The sequence below is a fragment of the Accipiter gentilis genome, chromosome 4, assembly GCF_929443795.1.
Source record: "Accipiter gentilis chromosome 4, bAccGen1.1, whole genome shotgun sequence".
NCBI lineage: Eukaryota > Metazoa > Chordata > Aves > Accipitriformes > Accipitridae > Astur > Astur gentilis.
The window spans coordinates 21,496,483-21,516,283 of NC_064883.1; the positions used below are offsets into that span (position 1 = coordinate 21,496,483).

Genomic DNA, 19,801 nt, shown 5'->3' on the forward strand with positions numbered 1-19,801 from the left:
TAATTCCATTTAGACTAAGGAAACAGACAACTGAATTTCTTTGAACTTATGCTAGAATAAAGAAAATTAAAACTTGAAGATGAAGCAGCCAAACTCTCCCCTGCTCCAATAGTATTCAAAAAGAGAAAGGATGTAAGAGTTAGGTGAATCACTAGGAAAAGAAATGCTCAACAAGGAAAGAGGGACTCAAAGTACACACGCACAAAACTTACATAAATGCCTAAGAATTACCGAAAACATTATTCTTTAAAAAAACCTGACATTATTATAAAATCTAGTATCTGACTTCCAGAAAGAAACAAACAAACAAAAATTAAAACAAAGAAAAAAACTCACTGTAGTCCCCCACTACCCATGTAAAATGGAAATGAGCTAAATGAGTTCATTTAGAAAGTTTTTTAGAAACACACAACAGGATGTCTGCCCAAAAAGGAAAACTTTAATTTTATATTATTTCCATTGTTTAATTAGAGTAAGTACTCCATAAACACTTATACGTGAAGAGCATCCTGGCTTAACGGTGTAGACAGACGGGTTCTCACTGGAACTAGACACAGAGAAAGAAGGCCCATATTTTAGTCTTAAACAATTTATTCCCTGACAACTGAATGCAAGAGATAAAAATATGTTCGTATTTTTTCTATGGGAAGTTAGAAATGGAATTGCTATGATAGTCCAGCTTATTCAGTGCTCTGATTTCACAAATGCACTGCAACAGGTAACAACCGACGCTGAACAGCATGGTTTGTAACAGAGACCAAAATTTCCCATCTGCAGTCTGTCTCTAATTGTTACCAAGACAGTAATGAAAAAAATAATAATAAAAAAATCAGTAAATTTCAAGGAAATTACACCAGTATTCATAGTACATTATAGTCCCAAAGTTTGAGTAGCATCCTTTATACAGTCTGCCATATTCCAGATATTGCAGGCTCATATAACTACAGAAGCATCTCATGAGGGTTTTGCAGAAGGAAAACCAAACAGACATAATGAGGTAATAGTTTTGTAACCATGCAGTTAAAGCTACTCTCTTTCTGTGTATTATGAAATGCAGTATTTCCAGTGATCTGAAAGATCCTCCTGCACTGTAAAGGTGTGAGAGACTGAAAGAGTTAATGTCTCAAACATTGTGGTGGGGCAAGTTCTGCTTAAAGACAAACCCTGTACACACAGCAAGGAACCAAGGTGAAAAGCCCATCAGCTCAGACATCAGCAACAGGAGAGGGAGGGCGTGCTAGAGGGTGCGCAGCTCCCTGTTCTGTTAAGCTGTTCTGATACAAAGATCAAACAGTGGCCACAGTCCGCAGGAAAGGAGAAGTTACTCCACAAATGACCCTCAAACCCAAAGGCTCACAAACTGCTCATTAACCTGACGAGTTCAGGTGCCCACCTGAAGGAGGGGCAAGGATGATAAAAGGACACCAACTGAAGCCCCAGGTGCGCAAGCCCACTGGGACTGGACCCCTCAGCTGACTGAACCAACGCTGGACCCAGTACAGGTGAAATCTTTCTCGCTTCCTTTTTCCTCTCTCTGTCTTCTTCTGTCTTTCCTTTTCCTTTTCCACAATCCCTACACCTCATCCTTTTAAGACATAAAACCATTGACCAAGTCTGGGACTAAGAGTGGATCCAGACACCTCTGGGCCCTTCTCTGAGGAGGAGTCTAGAAAGAAAGGGGGTCTACTCTGAACCTCGTCACTCAACAGGAGGGATTTATTTTAATTTTATTTTAATTTATTCCCTGAATTGATGTATATGGTTACCCTGGGTTACACAGTTTACAGTAGTTGTCTTATGCCAGTTCCTGTTGTGAGAAACCCTACCACCTACAATCATGCCTCCCCAGTTCAGTTTGCTTCTGTCATGAATAAAATCTTTAACTGATCGTTTGGTGTCATTTCACCTTAATTTAGACCGAGGGAATTCAGAATTTAACAGGACTCCCTGGTCTGTCCAGCCTGGGTTGTGACAAAAGGGTAAGGATCAACAGCAGCACACAATCTGTATTTTAGAAGATGTCAGGAGGCACTCAGTAGTACTGTTTCTAAGTGTAAATAAATGGGCTTAGTATTATAAACATCAGCAAAGAATGAGAAATAAACTGAAGGGCATACAGAAGTATAAAGCAAAAAAAAAACCTCAGAAAAGTGTTTTAGAAACTAAGATATGAAAACAAAACCACCTTCTGAAGACTTAAAGCAGAAAGGGCTGCAGTCCAGAGAACAGAGATCAGGGTTTGCTGGCTTTCTTCCACTAGAACTCATCTCAGTGAAGTGCAAATACCACCTATCTGGAACCTTATTCATTCTGTTCATTAATACTTATGTCAATTACTCCCAATAAATTAATTTTTCATAATCCACTTTCACTCATATGAAGCCTTTTAGATTACATAAGCCTCTTAAGTCAAAAGGGCACTTCTTCAAAATGAAATGGTTTTCAATGCAGATGTGGTGTTTACTAGTTGAAGCTGCACAATCCCAGGAGATTTGAGAAGTGAAAGAGCAGAAAATGGATCAGAACATGAACTTCAATCTCTTTGTGACTGTACTTTGATAAAATTTTAATAAATTGCAACTGATCAGGTGGATCCTTGAGTTGATGAGGTATGATGAGGGCTTAGCCTGTGACTGAAACAAATGTCCTGAAGAATGTTCAAGATAGAAACATCATTTCAAATTTCAAATCAATGTTAGAACCACCTAAAATATCTCACACTCTCCCTTCCCACCACTAAAGTTTAAGAAAATTTCTCAGGGTGTAACAGTAAAATCACAAGAGAAAGAATTAAAGAGTAAACTAAAAATACTAATCAAAATACAGTAATTCATTCTAACAGCATTTTTAAAAAATAAAACAAAATATACACATGCAAGAAACTGCACCTAAAATCTATACTAGAGGAAAATCCATGGTTATTACCAATCCATGATCTGCCTATCATCAGGCTTTTGCATCTCAGTATTACAGCTGTCCCTTGCCTTGATACCAAAAGTGCAATCCATCTGATACAAAGTTAGGAGTAATGGGAAGACTCCAATTGTTAGTATCTTTACAAGAATCCTTAGTGAAATGCAGTACTATAGAAATTGTGAATACTGCCTAAATGCACCGAAATAAAGTTCAAAGCTAATAGTGATTCCAGTAACTAGCATATTATACTGAAGACATGGGAGTTTTGAAATGTTGGTCTCCTGTTTGTATCCTATGATTTACTTCTTTACATTTATTTAGATGGTGTATATACTAACTCCAAAGTGCTAAGATTTAGAGCAATCAAAATCAGCATTAAGTTGTGAATAACTGATCTCTCAATTAGCCTATGAGTTGTATCAAGAAACTATAGTAGCTGCAGGTTTACTTTAATTACCAAGTCCCTACTTACATAAGGTACACTTACAACAGTGGAAAGCTTCAGATTAAAAAATATAAGTATATGCAAGAATTACATACTGTACAGAGGTCTTTGTACTGTAACTTCTGAAACTTGGTGTCTGTGTTTCCTGCACACAGCTCCACATATCCAAGGACTACTTGAAACACAGTGTTGTGAATGGCTTGAGTGAAGTGCATATGTAACTGGTCCATTGCTGTCTAAAAGAAAAGGAATGAATGTGTCAAAGAGAAATGAGTTGAGATCAGTGCTGTTTTTCCCCACTGGAAACACCTCCAACTAAGATAAAAATATTTCCTTTGCAATTAATGAAACTAAAACAACAACTACAAAGTCCTCAATTCACCCGCTTGCTAAACTCAGTTCTTCCTTGAAGAATATAAAGGATTAAGTGTTACAGAAAGGCATGCACATCATATCGATAAATTTCTTATGAAAAGCCTCTTTGCAGTAAAATAAAAAAAATTACATTTAACAAAGCTTACTTTTTCCAGAAAAACAAACTTCAGTACATGTAGTAAACACTAATGACTATATAACATATGTTTTATAATCACGCCTGAGTTTGAGGTCAGGCTGTTTCCCTAGTTATCCTATCGACCCTTTGTTAATAGACTGGTACATAACGTTAGTCCATTTCAGAAACTGAATTTTCTCATTGTTTCAAGATATGCTAATAATCAGTATATATGGTACATAAGAATTGATAAAAATATTATTTGATTTGCCAGAATGAAATTATCAGATCTTGCAGATTTCAAAGTGTTCTGTTTTACTACTTGCTATTTGACATTCTTTGCTACTGACAAGAGCTGAGAACTCAATCACCCCCATAAGAAATGAACAAGCAATTCTGCTTCAATCCTATCACAAATAACCAATCTTCTGCAGCTAGTCTTAACTTGAATTAGTCAAAGAAAACAGAATGACAAATGAAAACATGAGAAGTACTGAAGATACTGAAGGTTCCTGTCATTTTGTTTAATGAGAAGGGGTCAAAATGGGAGATATTTCAAACAAAGTCTGCCTTTCTCAACGTACCATGCACTAGACTTCAGAGCAGTGAATGCATTAGATCTACTTTTGTTCAGTAAATAAAGAAATTGCATACAACTGCACACAATGCACTAACAAAGGAAAAGTTTAACTGAGCTTCTCCCCTGATTTTAAGTTGCAGTCTTCAGGCAGTCCAATAATTCTGCACATTGTCAAAGTATGGGAAGAGAAATCCATTTCTATCTTATTGCAGAGATGCACTCTTACCACAGTCAAGCCATGGAAAAAAAACCCAAAACCACTTTGCTAGAAAGGTTCTAATTAGAAAGAAACAAAAAACAAGCAAAAATTTAAAAACAAACTCAAAAAATGCATTCTAATGTCTGCCACACTTCTGAATACTGGGAAACATTAAAAAACCCCAAGCATAATAAAGAACGAATAGGGTTCTTGTCCTGTCTTCATCAGGGGACAGGCACTTTGATACAATCTTCAGCACCTAAAGCTTTCTGGAGGAATGTCTTCTCTAAGCAAAACATTGCTACACAGGCACCACCATGTTTAGCCTCACTACGGTATGAAAACGGATCAGATCGTCAGAGGCAGTACTGTTGTTGTTGTTATTATTATGACCAATCAAAACTTTTATGTACTGTAGAAGGGGATAAAGTCCCTGTAGTGCACATAAAAAAACATGCTAGGGAAAACTGAGTTATTCCTGCCTGAGGCAAAGTTCAGCATATAAACCTGGGCGAAGAAGAAGGAAGGGGAGAACGTTCAGAGTGATGGTGTTTGTCTACCCAAGTAACTGATACACATGATGGTGCCCTGCTTTCCTGGAGATGGCTAAACACCTGTCTGCCAATGGGAAGTAATGAATGAATTACTTGTTTTGCTTGTGTGTGCAGCTTTTGCTTTACCTATTAAACTGCCTTTATCTCAACCCACGAGTTTTCTCACTTTTACTCTGCTGATTCTCTTCCCCCTCCCAGGCAGGGGGAGTGAGTAAGCAGCTGCATGCTGCTTAATTGCTGGCTAGAGTTAAACCATGACAATTAGGAAAATAAACTTCCATCACAGTACTCAAAGCTTCACGCTGTTATGCTACTGTTCTTTGCGACTTACTCAGAAGATGAGTACGAACCTGTGTTTTTCCAAGCAGCCTGTAAGCCTGCTGAACTTTTGTATAATGACTGATATCAAAGTTCTTACATATTTTGGAGAGCGCTACATCCAATTGTTCCTATATAAATGAAGGAAAAAAATGTTAAACACTGAATAAAAACAGGCCAAGTAATACATTAATTAAACAACAGCAAGTGAAGAAAAGATGTTTATTTAAATAATCTGATAATTATGCTTGTAAAATAGCCAAGACTGTACATTAGCAGACTATTCTGAGGTGCTCAAATGTTACTTCTTGCAGTCTAAAGTACTTCATTCTGAAGCTTCTGTCAGCCAAACAGTTCCACCATTTCCAAGAACAAGCACAGTAAAAAGTACTACTTTGCTGAAATCAAATTCAAAGTGATATTTACTTTGAGAAGGTCTAGTACTCCAATATGGGAGAGCTGGGATTTCTAACTTTACTCTGACTCCTAAGAAGAACCCAGATCGGAGGGGGGGGGGGGGGAAGAAAATGCTCCACAGGTGTTTCAGCTCAACCAATTCAATTACATACTTCTTAACCCTTTGACTGCCATCTATTAAATGGAACTAACACTGACTGAAAAGTTCATTGTGAAGTCATTTATGAAGTACTATACGAGCACAATGATCATTACCATAGGAGAGGGAAAAAAACCCCATACACACACAATTATTAGTTCTGCCATCAGAGCTGTGTCTGAGCATACTGAACAGCTTTGCAGTAAATGAAGTTCATCTATTACGTTCACTGAATGAAAAAAAACCCTAAAATAGGATCATATACTAATGACTAACTAATAAAGCTTTCAAGAATTTGACTATGTAGCTTAATAACACAATTCTCAGACACTGTAATATATTCAGAGATACACAGCTTAACTGTAGTTATTTTCAATCAACAATGCAAGAAAAGAAAACATGAATCATTAACATATAATATAGACAGCTAGCAGATATTTTCTCTCCTTGCTAGTCACTAAAGCCATTTCAATTTTTATTATTTAAGGATCTTGCAATGTAGTCTTGCTCTTGCAAAGAGAATCCACAGGAGATGGTTGTTTAGTCCCTATGTACTTTTAATTACTCCACTGGAAAATATTCATTAAATACTTCATTAGCCACAAAATATTTATAGATTTTAATCCCAGAGATTTGGTGGGTGGGTTTTGTTGCTGTTGCGGGGGTGGGGGGGGGTGGGGGTGTATGTTGTTGGTATTTTTAAGCAGATCAATATTTTCTTTAAGCACAAAGGAGACTAGGATACAATCAAAACGTGCATTTTTTTTCCTAAGCAAAGTGGTAAAAGGAGAAGTAACCTAAAGATTCAGAACTTCTTTAAAAGTTTACTCAGCATTTTGAATTTCAGCCATATAGTGATTTTAAGACAAAATTATTTTCTCCTCTTATTTCACACAGAACAGCTGTACAAAAAGAGAAACAGGGATATCAAGCTGTGCATGAACAGAGTTCTTAAACACAAGGTACATTAATCTTTTCAGCCACGTTTTTCAATGGTTCCTTCCACTATAGCCACCTTGCATTTTATTTGTAACATAGTATAAAAGTAAGATCAATGTTAAAACCTAAATTACAAGAAAAAAAAAAAAAAAAAAAGGAATGGACATAGGCAGAGGCACTCAACTACTGGGAAGACTCATTACTGAAATATTAATTAGCAGAATATGATTCTATATTAATTAGAGCATGTATTTCACAGGAACACTCTGTGAACTGCAGGATGGCTTACACTTCTCCCATATGCATAGATATAATTCCAGTAGAAAATAAGATAACTTTCACAGGAGTAAGATAAGATATTTTTATAAATTCACAAGTAATAAATAAAAATCTTGAATATGTTTATTTAGCTAGCTGTGAATTGATTTCGCCAACGAACATGGCACATTTTACCAGATTTTAGTATGAGCAGAATTAGCTCTGCAAAGCTGTTACTGGAAGGAAGTAAAGATGCATGTCTCATTTTAAGAAACATCAATGTTTCCTCACAAGTAATAAGTGGAAAGTAAATGAAAGCAATAGGAATGCAAACAGAGTGATCTTAAAAAAACAAAGACAAGTTTAATGACTAGCCTATGCGAGCGTGAACCAGCCATGCTCTGAATAGAGCACGTATCAGTGAAAAAGAACAAAAAAAAAGCTTTGCAAGAAAGCGAAAGTACAAAGGCATAAATGAAGGAAATTTAACTAAGTTCTAATTGTACAGGGAATCGCATAACGAGGTACGATCATACATGTACTAAAGAGCACATGAACAGATGCGTAGAGAGCTGCTGGGCTAGCTAATTCAGCTTACTGCTATGCATTACATGTACAGCCATAACATGCACTACACATACATTATACATATCTACATTACTTGACTTCTTACAAAAACTTGCCAAATTCCAGCTCAAAATTACCTAGTAAAGTACTTAAAAGAACTCCTATTGCTCATGAACTTTTTTTTGCCACCAATTTCCAGCAAGACACTTACCATTTTATATTCATTTGCTTTTGCAATACTATCCATCAATTTAAACTGACCTTAGTCACATCTTTCCCAGCTATTCAAGTCTTACTTCCTATGGCTTAGGACTGGCCCTATCCAGCAGTTTCCAGCTTGCTGACCTCTAAAATTTCCACTGAAACTGTGATCTTTTGTGTAGCTTATCCAAACCTATTGGCGTGCTGCTAATTTACTTTTCACAACTGTTTAGGAATCATCTTAAGAATTCACAGCAATTCAAGGACTGAAAACCACCACACATCATCTTCATACAGGAAGCATAACCTTTGCTCCAGTACTTCAAATCTTATGTGCCTATTTGACTGCTTTACTACTTAAAGTGGTCACAATGAGTGAGCTGGGCACGTAAGTTCAATAACATACTATAGAGCATTTAGGTTGATTGCAGCACAAAAGTCTACATGAATAGCAATGACTATAGCATTCCAAAGACAGTATTTGAAAGAAATGTGGATGTTCTGTAATTGCTAATAACATTGTATTAGAAAGCTCTAGTACCTAGAGGTTAAATACTAACATGTACTAAACATCAATGTATTAATTCTTACCTCTATTTGTTCCAAGGTGTCTTGCAGTTTTGAATTCAACTCACTATTAATAAAAGAAAAACGTTTAAAATAAAACTACTGTTCATATTAACATTTCACACCAAGTTTCTCATTTCCAAAAAACAGATTTGCCTGCTTCAGAGCCACAATGTAGTAATTTATCATAAATCATTAACCTGCTGTTACTGTGTCAGACTAGCATCACCACACTACTGTTATTACTGAAAGGCACTTACTGCAGGCATTTGCAGTATTCTTAACACTTCAAATTAAAATATCTGTTGCAGCAGCACATTATCCTAGGTTTATAATGCAAAAGTGTTAAGAGGGCCCAGACAAGACCCCATCCTGCTAGGATTTAGCCAAGCATTCAAAGACATTCCTGACCCCCAAGGAACTTATGCTCCAAATGTTTTCATTTGGCACTGTGGTCTACAGCAGAATATACCCGGAAAGGTCAGGGCTGTCAAGTCTTTGTGAACTATGGTATAGTAACTTCTATTTGTTGCTCAGGAACCCCTTACATAAACACTATAGGAAAAAAAGAACTTAAGCTTACACAACTCTCAGAAAATCTTTTTAAGACTATCATTTCACTTCTCTGAGCTATATTTGGTATAGAAAGATTAACAAAAATAGCTACCATAAGATAAACTATTTAGGACAAAGAAAGGCACAACTGCTCCTTTCCAACAATCAGCTTTAAAAATTTCAGAACACCAGCCAGAAAAATAAGACACTAAATATGACCACTATCTTTTTGTTTGGAAGGGTTGAAGCAACCAAGAAACAGGCAGGATATTCTCTTCAAGCATGGAAAGCAGTTTTCATGGGATAATCACCATAACTGATTTTAGACAACTTCCTACCATGCTCTGAATCTTTTCCTAAGGGAAAAGATCATGTTAACTATCAAAAGAAAGATTCTAGCTTCCCTACCCAGTTCTCTCCACTTAAGTGATATGCCCATCACCCCTCTTTTTTTGGTTCTGTTAGATAACCTGTATACAACACCCTCCAAAGAAAGGTTTATATCGAAAAAACTGCATCAGAAAGAACGGGCATTAAACACTAAATAGAGCAGCCAGTATTTCTTTGTTGTTCCTCCACATGCAACAAGCCTTCAAACAGAAAAGCCTCCATAACAATTTCATGTTACTACATCTCCTGCTGGAGTTCATGAGCATTTCCTGTTACTCCAGTTCTTTTAGCTAGCAAGAAGACATTAGAACAAGACTAAAAACCTTGCTCTGTGCACAGAATCACTCCTTCTTTCCATCTTTAGAACTAGGTACAGCATAGACCATCATCCCCTGTGTATAAAAACATAGTTGGCTTACATGTTGAAATTAACTGGTCTAAAATATAGAAGCTGCTGACTTTAGCAAAAAATGATGCAACGCACAGCTAGTCTCTGCACAGACTGAACAAATTAAGCAGTTGTACTGCTCTAAGTTCTATGAAAATTCACAAAGCCCCTAATGGTAGCAGGTAACATAAACACAAGACTATGATTCCTTTCAAACAAATGTCATGAACATGCTGCTGCTAATCTAGCATTTCTTTACCTTTTCTAATTAAATTAAAAATACACATGGATTTTTCACTTCAGCCAGGCAACTTGCTCACACACATGAAGAACTTGCAAAGTAGGGTTGAAAAACTTCCTGGGTTGCAGAAACCGTTTCTTGATTATTGCAGGCGATCACATTTGACTAATTTCATCTGTACACCATCATAGATCCTCATGAAAACTAGTTCCTTGTTTCCACTATTCTTAATGCCAGGCAAGCCTCAGCTTGCAATCACCTGGTGACACAGGAGGTTTGGGCAGCTCTGGGACCTGAGCCTTCATGTCACAATTCCCAGCAAATGCCCCAGGATCTGGGCCATTCCAGAATAGTGTACGCTTCTTTTCTTCTGGAAGAGCAGGATGGGGACAAATTAAAAAGACCTTGTTCCACAGGAAACGCAACCAAGGTAAAAATGCCACATCTTTCTTACCTCTACCATTTAGTGCAACTCCTGTGACAGCATTGTCTTCCCCTTCATGCGAGGGCTCAAGCACCAATTTTAAAGACACACATTCATAGTTCATTTATTCAACCAAGCTATGATATATGGATATGTTTGCAAGAATACAGCCTACATTTATGCTGACTAATTCAGGAAAAGAAGGTGCAATCACAAAATTTCATAAGAAAAGTAACTTTGATGAAGTATTGAAGTGAAAATGTAGAAACGCAGTGTCCAGCTAAATCTGTATATATTTTCTAAGCCAGAATTATAAAGGCAGTGCTTGGACACAATGGCTACATGACTATTATGAAAGCCCATTTACCATAATTGAGAATTTAATTCAAGGCATTCATTTCATTAATAAAAAACATATTAGGAGTCTTTTTTTTGCATCCCCATCCATACAAATCTAAATTAGAGCATTTTCAGAAGGCACATTACTGCAATATAACAGAAGTAACATTTCGACCCAAATGCAATAGACAGAGTCATCCCATTATCTGACACTACATTTTCCCTCAGGTTTTTCAAGAGAGTGTACTCATATCAGAACTGATCAACAAGCAGAAGGCGAAAGACTTTGATTTCTATTTTTAAACAAAAATGAATCACATAATGCAAGCATTCCCTAGAAATACGACAATGGTGAACAAAAATAATAGACATCCATCCTATTATTTCAAAGGAGGATGAGCAGCCACTCTTAAAACCAAAGAAGTCTTAGCAGAGAAGCCAATCTGCTTGCCTCTTCAGATTATGTAGACACCAAAATAAAAAAATTATATGCTTCATAGAAAGGTTTAAATCCTCTGCTGTTTAAGAGCTACACCTATTTCCTACCACCATCTAGCAAGAAAAATGTGAAGAACGATTGTACAAAGGAAGGCACTGATTTTGTCATGTGGACAGTGGACAATCAAAGGGATACTGTAAAAATTTCATGGTAAGATAGAGAGGTGATGCCTCATATAAGAACGCTGTAAGTGCTAGCATGTGTCTGTTTTCTTGACTAGCTGTTTTTTCTGCAGTCCTTAACAGAAATAGAAAAGAACTATTTATTCATTCAACCCAATCCCCTGCTAGTGAGACATTATTCCATACAATGCATATTCTCTCAGACTTCAGCAAGTAAAACTGTGCACAGAGACTGAAATGTTCACACTAGGGCTGGGATTTGCAGCTAAAATGTTCTTCTGCACTCACAATGCAAACAAGCAAGCTCAAAAAACTCTCTCGGAATAAAGAAGCTGTGCTGATTTTTTCTGTCATCATCCTTTCTTTCAAGAATCTGTCTTCTTGGATGGAAGGATATCCTTTTGAGTGCAACAACAAAGTAAATCCTCACAGCTATTTGTCACATATCTTGTCAGTATGCTATCAGATTTAAAACAGTATGACTTTCGCAGTTAAATATTCCAAATGGCAAAAACATGAACTGTTAGTTTAAGTTCCAAATTTTGCTATAATGGACATAGCGTAGTGGAGATAAACTTTGAAGCTGCAATAAAAACTTGAAGTGATTCAACATTAAACAGAAACTTTCATATCATTTACACAAAAGAGAATTTATGTCAAAGAAACTGTGTAATTTAACCTAAACCTTGAAAGAGCAAGGTTCTCCACATGAGCACTGTAAGACTCTAAGAAATCAAGCTGCCTTTTCAAGCTGAATAAATGTTGCCAATTTCTCCAGATGAAAAAAATGCAGGAGATAAGATTAATGTTTGGAGCCACAGAGCATCTGAAAGAGCAATAAATACTAAGGAGAGCATACTGAACAGTATAGATGGGACACAGGTATGGAAGACTGCAAGAGCCATCTCTACAGAAGGTAGAGTCGAGCACAGCAGAAGTTGTTCCAGAGTCATCTTGCTTCTAAACAACTGAATTGTCCAGGACTGTGGGAAATCACAGTCATTTTTCCTCATTCAAATAAATATAGTTTTCATTTACTACTACATAAGGAAGGGATTCAAAATTTTAATATATTTAGGCAAATGTTGGCTGTACAGTCAATTTATATACACACACAAGTTTTACAGAACTAAAAAGAAAGCAAAAAAAGCAGGCCTGAAATGTGACTTCAAAATAGAGAGGGGCTTATTTCCAGGTACAACTTCTAACTTCACACATTTTTTGGTGCATCTTCAGATCCTGAAACAACTATACCTCAAAAGCAGATCCTAAACTGAAATTGAGGATTATAGGTAACTACTCTGAAGTTGCAACAAAGCATCCATTTAGAGCACAGCGGAAGGCAAAGCATGTGTTTTCATAGATTTTGGCCCTTCTAAGTCAGAGACCATTCTGACAGGAGATCTAACAATGTCAGAATTTTACCCACAAATTTAAAAGTCTAATTAAAAATAACAGAAAATCTAATGATCTTAGTGGATTAAACACCAAAATTCACTTCATTTTACTCCTTTATTGTCATATCTATTATGAATTTGAACTTAATGTTTACCCAATTCTTTTTTTTTTTTTCCTTTCTAAAAAGCAGTGGAAACATCAAGTGTTTCTATGCTAGGAAATGCAGATATTCGAATTAGTTCCACTTCTGAAAGCAATTTCTCCATGACAGCTCTGCACTTGCTAATTTCATTACCAAGAAATCAGGGTAAGTTATCCTCCACAAGCCGTCTTGCTGTAGGTAAATTAATTCCAGAATATAAGTTTGCTTATTAAAAAATTAGCTCAGGTATCTCTAGGCTGCAGGTTGTAGCAGAGTTATAATGCAATCTTAGTTGAAACTTTACCTGCCAACATATTACAACAGTTGCAAAACAATGACATAGTTCAAACATAGATTATATAGGGAGGGGGAAACTACTGAGCATGCTTATGCTTTTATAAATGCCTCAATTTCTAAGCAGAAAATTACATTTCAATCAAAGCTGCTTTAGAGAATGAGAATTAATGATCACTGTTTTATACCATTTACAAGTAAAATCATACAGAAGCTGAAATCTGCACAATGTCACCCTACCTTATACAACTGTAGTGTTTGAAAGTGCTGGCAGCTTTCTGGCATTCCAAGCACAGCTGAATAGCTCCTGGATAGTCCTCTTCCTTAGGATAAAATACAATGGAAAGCTAAGTTGGCTTTTGAAGCAATCACCGCAACACCCAGTTTTTGCTTGCATGCTTACATATAAACATTAAGAACAAAATATTTTGCAGTAAAGTTAATGAGTGAGGGTCTATTGCAGAACTTAACATGCAAGCAGTTTAGAATTAGAAACAGACAACGTTAGCAACATCGGAAAACACTATGTATTACATTACCTTATGCAAATGACTTGGTTTTTTTCCTTATGAATTCATATAAAACATGTCAGAAAGTTTTTATTACAAAACAACTAATATCTTCCCAGTTAACTTTCAAACCTCTGTTAATACAATATGATCTATTCATGAGCAAGGAAAGAGGTAAGTTCAGGTACTGGCAGGCTGTTACCATAGTTTACAAAACCTAAAAAGAGACAAGGGAGACACTCCAACATTATGCCCAAATAAACACTATTTAATGTGATACATTCTTTACCTAATTAGAAATTTAAATTAAAGAAAACTGGGTCATACAAAGCCCCAGGACAATAAGAACATACTTTAGGAAAAAAATATGGAAATATTGTCCTAATTTATAGGAAGAATATCAAATAGGTAGACAGATCCATCAGGAAGTATATGAAGATGCCAGGATAAAACGAAAACAAAAACATACACACAAAATTGTAAAACCCCAGGATCTTGCCAACAGAACATGGGCAGTGCCTTGGATATAACTACTACTTTTTTATTCTATTAGATATGTGGCCAGAAAGGCTCTTGGAGGAAGGAAAACCCTGTTTAATAGCTAAGAGCTTTCCTTTTCTGTCCTAATTACATCCGTTACATTATGTGCTTCAGAGAGCTCAAATGCAAACCTATTAGTGGAATTTCAAAGTCATTGATTGAAGAGTAAAAACGCAAGGGCAATTTATATTTGGCTATTATCATAAAGGAGTTTCTGAAACGAAATTGGTTTTAACAGCAGCATTCTAATGCAGATCAAGTTTAGCTAAAAAAACAAAAAACCCCACATACATTATCTGTTAGATGAAAACAGAACAGTACATTGGTCTATAATGATTGCTGCATTTACAGCTCTTTGTACCTTTCTCCATTGGAAACCTGGTACTTGCTCCATTAAGTCTAACAGAGCTCAAATCAGAAAGCCTGCTTGCATAACATACATTACTAATATATTCCACATGCAGCTCACCCCTGTAAGTTATTATAGCTTCATGTCTGGTCTTTTTTTAATTGGGAACTCCATCTAAATATTCCTCTGTGAATGGCCACTAATAGCTCTCACGCATATTCCAAGCTACTAACTTCTTCTTGGAGTAAAGACAATAAATTGGCCAATAACTGGGATACCTTATTGGGAGCAGACACTGACTGCAGCTCTAAAACTGCACTTGGTCAGGAAGGGCAGTTCTGGCCCTTAACATTTAAAAATCACTGGCAAATTATGATAATCAGACATTAGGGTCTGTGTGTGAATGCAACACCCACACCTCTGTCTCAAGACAACTCCTACCAGTAGACAGTGAAGAGCTGATTTCCTGTGTAAAAAAAATACAGCACAGAAATTAAAAGCTAATCATTTGTCCTGGTTTCAGCTGGGACAGAATTAATTTTCTTTCTAGGAATTGGTATAGTGCTATGGTTTGGATTTAGTATGAGAAGAATGTTGATAACACACTGATGTTTTCAGTTGTTGCCACGTAGTGTTTATACCAAGTTAAGGATTTTTCAGCTTCTCATGTCCTGCCAGCAAGAAGGCTGGAGGGGCACAAGAAGTTGGGAGGGGACACAGCCAGGGCAAAGGGATATTCCATACCATGTGATGTCATGCCTGGTATATAAACTGGGGGGAGTTGCCTGGGGTGGTGGGGCAGACTGCTGCTCGGGAACTAACTGGGCATCAGTCAGCAAGTCGTGAGCAGTTGCACTGTGCATCACTTGTTTTGTATATTCCAATTCTGTTGTTGTTGTTGTTGTTATTATTTTCTTCTTTCTGTCCCATTAAACTGTCTTTATTTCAACCCACAAGTTTTACTTTTTTTTCCCCAATTCTCTCCCCCATCCCACTGCGGGGGGGGGGGGAAGTCAGCAAGCAGCTGCGTCATGCCTAGTCGCTGGCTGGGGTTAAACCACAACATCATTCTATATGGCTTACTGAGCTGAAGGCAATGTGTATGCAGCCTGTAAATTAATACATTCTTGCTTGGTAAAGAATGTGTGCTGAGACAAGGTGTATCACCCAAGATGGAATTAAACTCAGAGAATCTTAAGAGTTACAATTATTAAAACTCAATTTCCAAATTTAGTAACTAGGGATTATCATAAAGACATTCCATCCAGTATTAGCTGTAAATATTTGGCAAACTATCAAGTCAAAATTGTTACATGATTAAAACATAGTTGTCAACAAAATCCTGAAGCTGTCTTTCATACAATTAATCACCTTAAGACAAGATCTTATTTTTGCTCCATGCAGTATCTACTGCATTATTAGGCAGTATATATATTGTATCAGTAGCATTTTCAGTGTCATGGCCTGCATGCTGCAATGTTTTCTACAACAGACTATTAAAAAACCAACCCACTGAATAAGGACTGAAGCTACTGCACTTACAAATAAAATACTAAGTGGGGAGCCCATATATAAATTTGTACAGTAATATACCAGTAGATGTACTTTATCCAGACCCAGCATATCAACAGTCAGCTAAATCTCACCACCTTTTTTCTTCCAAATATCAAGCTAAGGCCAGAGAAGAAGTATAAGTTGAGGGTAGGGAGGGGAGTGAAGACTCCACAGCACTCTTACTGAACTAACTCAAGAACTTGGTGCTCAGATATAAAGGCAGGAGTAAGTCTTTGACAGAAAATACTCCCTCCCCAGCACAGGGGCTATCTAATTTGATATGAAGTGTTTCTCACAACATTTGAAAAAAGAACAAAAATATAATTTCATCACATGCACATACCCATAGCCTGTTTGCAAGAGGAAGGAAAGAAGGGACAAAACTAAGATGACTGACAAAAGTAGACTTAGAATAGCTTCAAATTATAAGAGTCTGGCTGGGACTTACCTCCAACATCTCACTCAAACGCACATCAGTTCTTTGCTAAAAAAAATAAAAAATCAACAGTGATAACTACACAGAAATGAAGAAAAATATTTTGCCACTGAACAAAAACAACTGTACATACCAGTGTTTTTATTGTTCTCAGAGACTTTAGCAGTCCAATAAGCAACTGTCGTTTCCTTTGGTTTGCAAGAAGCCCCAAACTAGTTTGTGTAAAGCCTTCCTTTGCTATATTCAGGTGTCTGCAAAAGTTAAAAATGAACATAATCTTTGATGATATGTAAAATAAAACTTATTTCTAATTCTAACATGTCCCTCAAAATACATGCTAGAAAATAAGACTGTCAGCACTGTTACAGAAATCCAGAAATTAAGATGATACCAACAGACTACTAAGAAGGTAGGTTCTCCCTTCTCCAGAACTTGTCTGTGGATCAATAGTGTACCTCAAAAGGTTCATGTTTAAAAGAGAACTCCCAATTGAAGTGAGAGCTGCAAGAGGGAAAGCTGCTGGTATTTGTTTCAGTATCTTTAACTACTATTGCTAATTCCATTCAGCACATAAATAGGAAATATCATCAGCAAGCAAACTTCCTGGGTTTACAGATTTCTTCCTATTTTTCCCCCCTTTCAATCTCTGCCACTATTTAAGCAAGATACCTTCTTCCATTTGTGCAAATAACAGCTGCTAACTGAAGGCCAGTCTGCAATGATGTAACACGTTCAAGTTCCTACAGAGAGACAACAGGTTAAATAAATAGACAAGTTAAAGTCATGCTACACACCAGTGAAGACTAGTGATTAGTAGCGTTCTCCTGAGATGTTATTATGACTTCGTAGAGTTACTTTATATATTATTTGTTTCATCATTTTATATATGCTAAGCACTTGAATGTAACATTAATATAGAACTATCCTTTAAAATACACATTTATTTTGAAGAAAGATAGTTGAAATCCATTTTCATTGCAGTGGGACCCTATACATTTATATACTGTACATTTAGCCTAGGAATCTCTATACCATTAATGCACCACAGCAGAATGATCAATCCTCCAGGGACAGAAGCACAGGGTTTAATTTGCATTAATATGACAGAGAGCAGCAAAACAAAGAAACAAGCAAAAAAAGTTTCACACAGCATTTTCTCGTTTAGAAGCACTTGTGTTCTACAATTTAATAGATGTCACTTCATAATGAACGTTAATTGTATCCTGTTAAATTTCAGCTGAAAATTCTTCAGCACAGGTGACCTGAATTTAGCTTGATTTTGACTTTGTGAAGTACATAGCACAATCTGATCTCCTTTAAAAAAATAAAATTTTTAATATACCTATTAGGATTTCTTCTGTTAAGAACAGCACTGCAGAAAAGTGAATGCTGTCCCCATGCTACAGAAAAAAATACAACTTTTTTTTTTTTAAATAGTACTCATAATTTCAAAATGTATCAAGTGCTTTCCATGGGGAAAAGGGAGACCTTCACTTTGAAAACTGAGGTAATCCTAGAGATATGACAAGCAAAAACAAGTTTAAAGTTTAGTTCAGTTTAAGATTGGCTCCTGGTCAGTCTCCAAAGATACAAGTAATTCTAACAAATCACTGAGCTGCACTTTTCACCAAAAACAGTTCCTCCTTTACGTTACCAACGTTGCTTTTGGAAAAGTAACAGCTTAGTTGCTGATATGTGTAATATCTTAAGAAACCAAATTCAAAGATTACTTTCCTCAGTACCTACTTCTCACTAAAAACATACCTTGCAAATGTCAGAGCTATTCAAAAGGCCATTGCTCCCTTTTTCATGAGGAAACGCATAAAATAAGGAGCGACTCCATTCCAGTCTTGCCTCTTGCAAAGAATCTATAAAATCTCTCCTTTGAACGTTGGATGGAGAGGCATGGGGAGAGAGCGCAGCCTAACAGTCCTCAGAGAGGGAGTCTTCTGTCCAGCATTTAGGGCTGAACACATTTTTTCTCTTCTCAAAGACAATCTTCCACCCATTGGTTGTTCCTAAAGCATGCCTTTCCTTCTAAGGAGAAGGGAAAACTATAAATCCCTTGCCTTGTGTCTGTGCCATGCCTCTCTCAGCCCACAGTAGTGCCTGTTAGACCAGTACTTCATACTAGGAATGGGGTGCAAACCATGATTTCCCCACACTTTGCTTTGCACAGTGTCCAGGAGACAAAGAGTCAACTCCGTTTTTGCTTTTTCTAATGAGCTGTTACCGTCACTGGACACTGAACTGGAGCTGCCATTACCAAAGTACCCACAGCACATCAGGAGATTCATTTCATGAGTGAGTGGGAAGGTGAGTCCCATGATGCCCACCAGAAATCTCTGGTAAGTATGTCTACTGACAAGAGTAACTCTGTGCAACCCTATGCCCTGAAGTAACACTGAAGGATTGACTTAATCAGACAACATACATTTGAGAAACGTTTTTAAAAGATTCTTACTGGCATGATGGATTTTTAACTGTCCCTTTGGAACATCTGAAAGAATGTCTTGGCATAAAACATGTACACCTCACTAAGATGTTGCTGGGATAAGAATATTAACATTACACAGCAAAAAGCAAGCAGCACATTCTCCACAGTACTATTATGCATTGAGAGGTGGTTTCCAAACTGAAGCTGGTGGATTCAGAAAAAGCAGCACTCAATGAACATCAATTCCAAACATGCACAACAGCAAAACTATACCAGAAGGATTTGATACCGTACAATTACCCTTTCTGCCCCCCTCTACACTATCTTATGAGGACTCAACCCACTGTAGCACTTACCCGGCCTCCTTCTGCAATAGCCTCCCACCTGACGCCTCTAATTAAAACCGAAATAATATTACTCTTACAGCTATTGCAGGAGATGATGCAACCAATGCTCACACACAACCCCCCTGCCCATTCTTCTTCAAACAGCAGCACTCCTCCTTCTACCCAGCAAAATGCCAGAGCACAGATGGGACACTCACAAGGTCACTAAGGCTAGATGTGCAGGCCGTGAGCACAAGCAGCAGAA

General features: G+C 37.0%; 1 protein-coding gene across 2 annotated transcripts in view; it reads right to left on the reverse strand.

The window, feature by feature from the left end:
- Nucleotides 1-19,801, reverse strand: part of VPS50 (VPS50 subunit of EARP/GARPII complex) — a 102,440-nt gene that overhangs the window by 64,442 nt on the left and 18,197 nt on the right. For both annotated transcript variants that reach the window (XM_049798566.1, XM_049798567.1), the window contains exons 6-12: nucleotides 17,443-17,513; nucleotides 16,907-17,024; nucleotides 16,786-16,821; nucleotides 13,626-13,708; nucleotides 8,618-8,660; nucleotides 5,538-5,636; nucleotides 3,457-3,597 (exon numbers count right to left, since the gene is read on the reverse strand). In XM_049798566.1, the coding sequence (XP_049654523.1) occupies nucleotides 3,457-3,597; nucleotides 5,538-5,636; nucleotides 8,618-8,660; nucleotides 13,626-13,708; nucleotides 16,786-16,821; nucleotides 16,907-17,024; nucleotides 17,443-17,513 (591 nt within the window). The remainder of the gene's footprint in view (nucleotides 1-3,456; nucleotides 3,598-5,537; nucleotides 5,637-8,617; nucleotides 8,661-13,625; nucleotides 13,709-16,785; nucleotides 16,822-16,906; nucleotides 17,025-17,442; nucleotides 17,514-19,801) is intronic.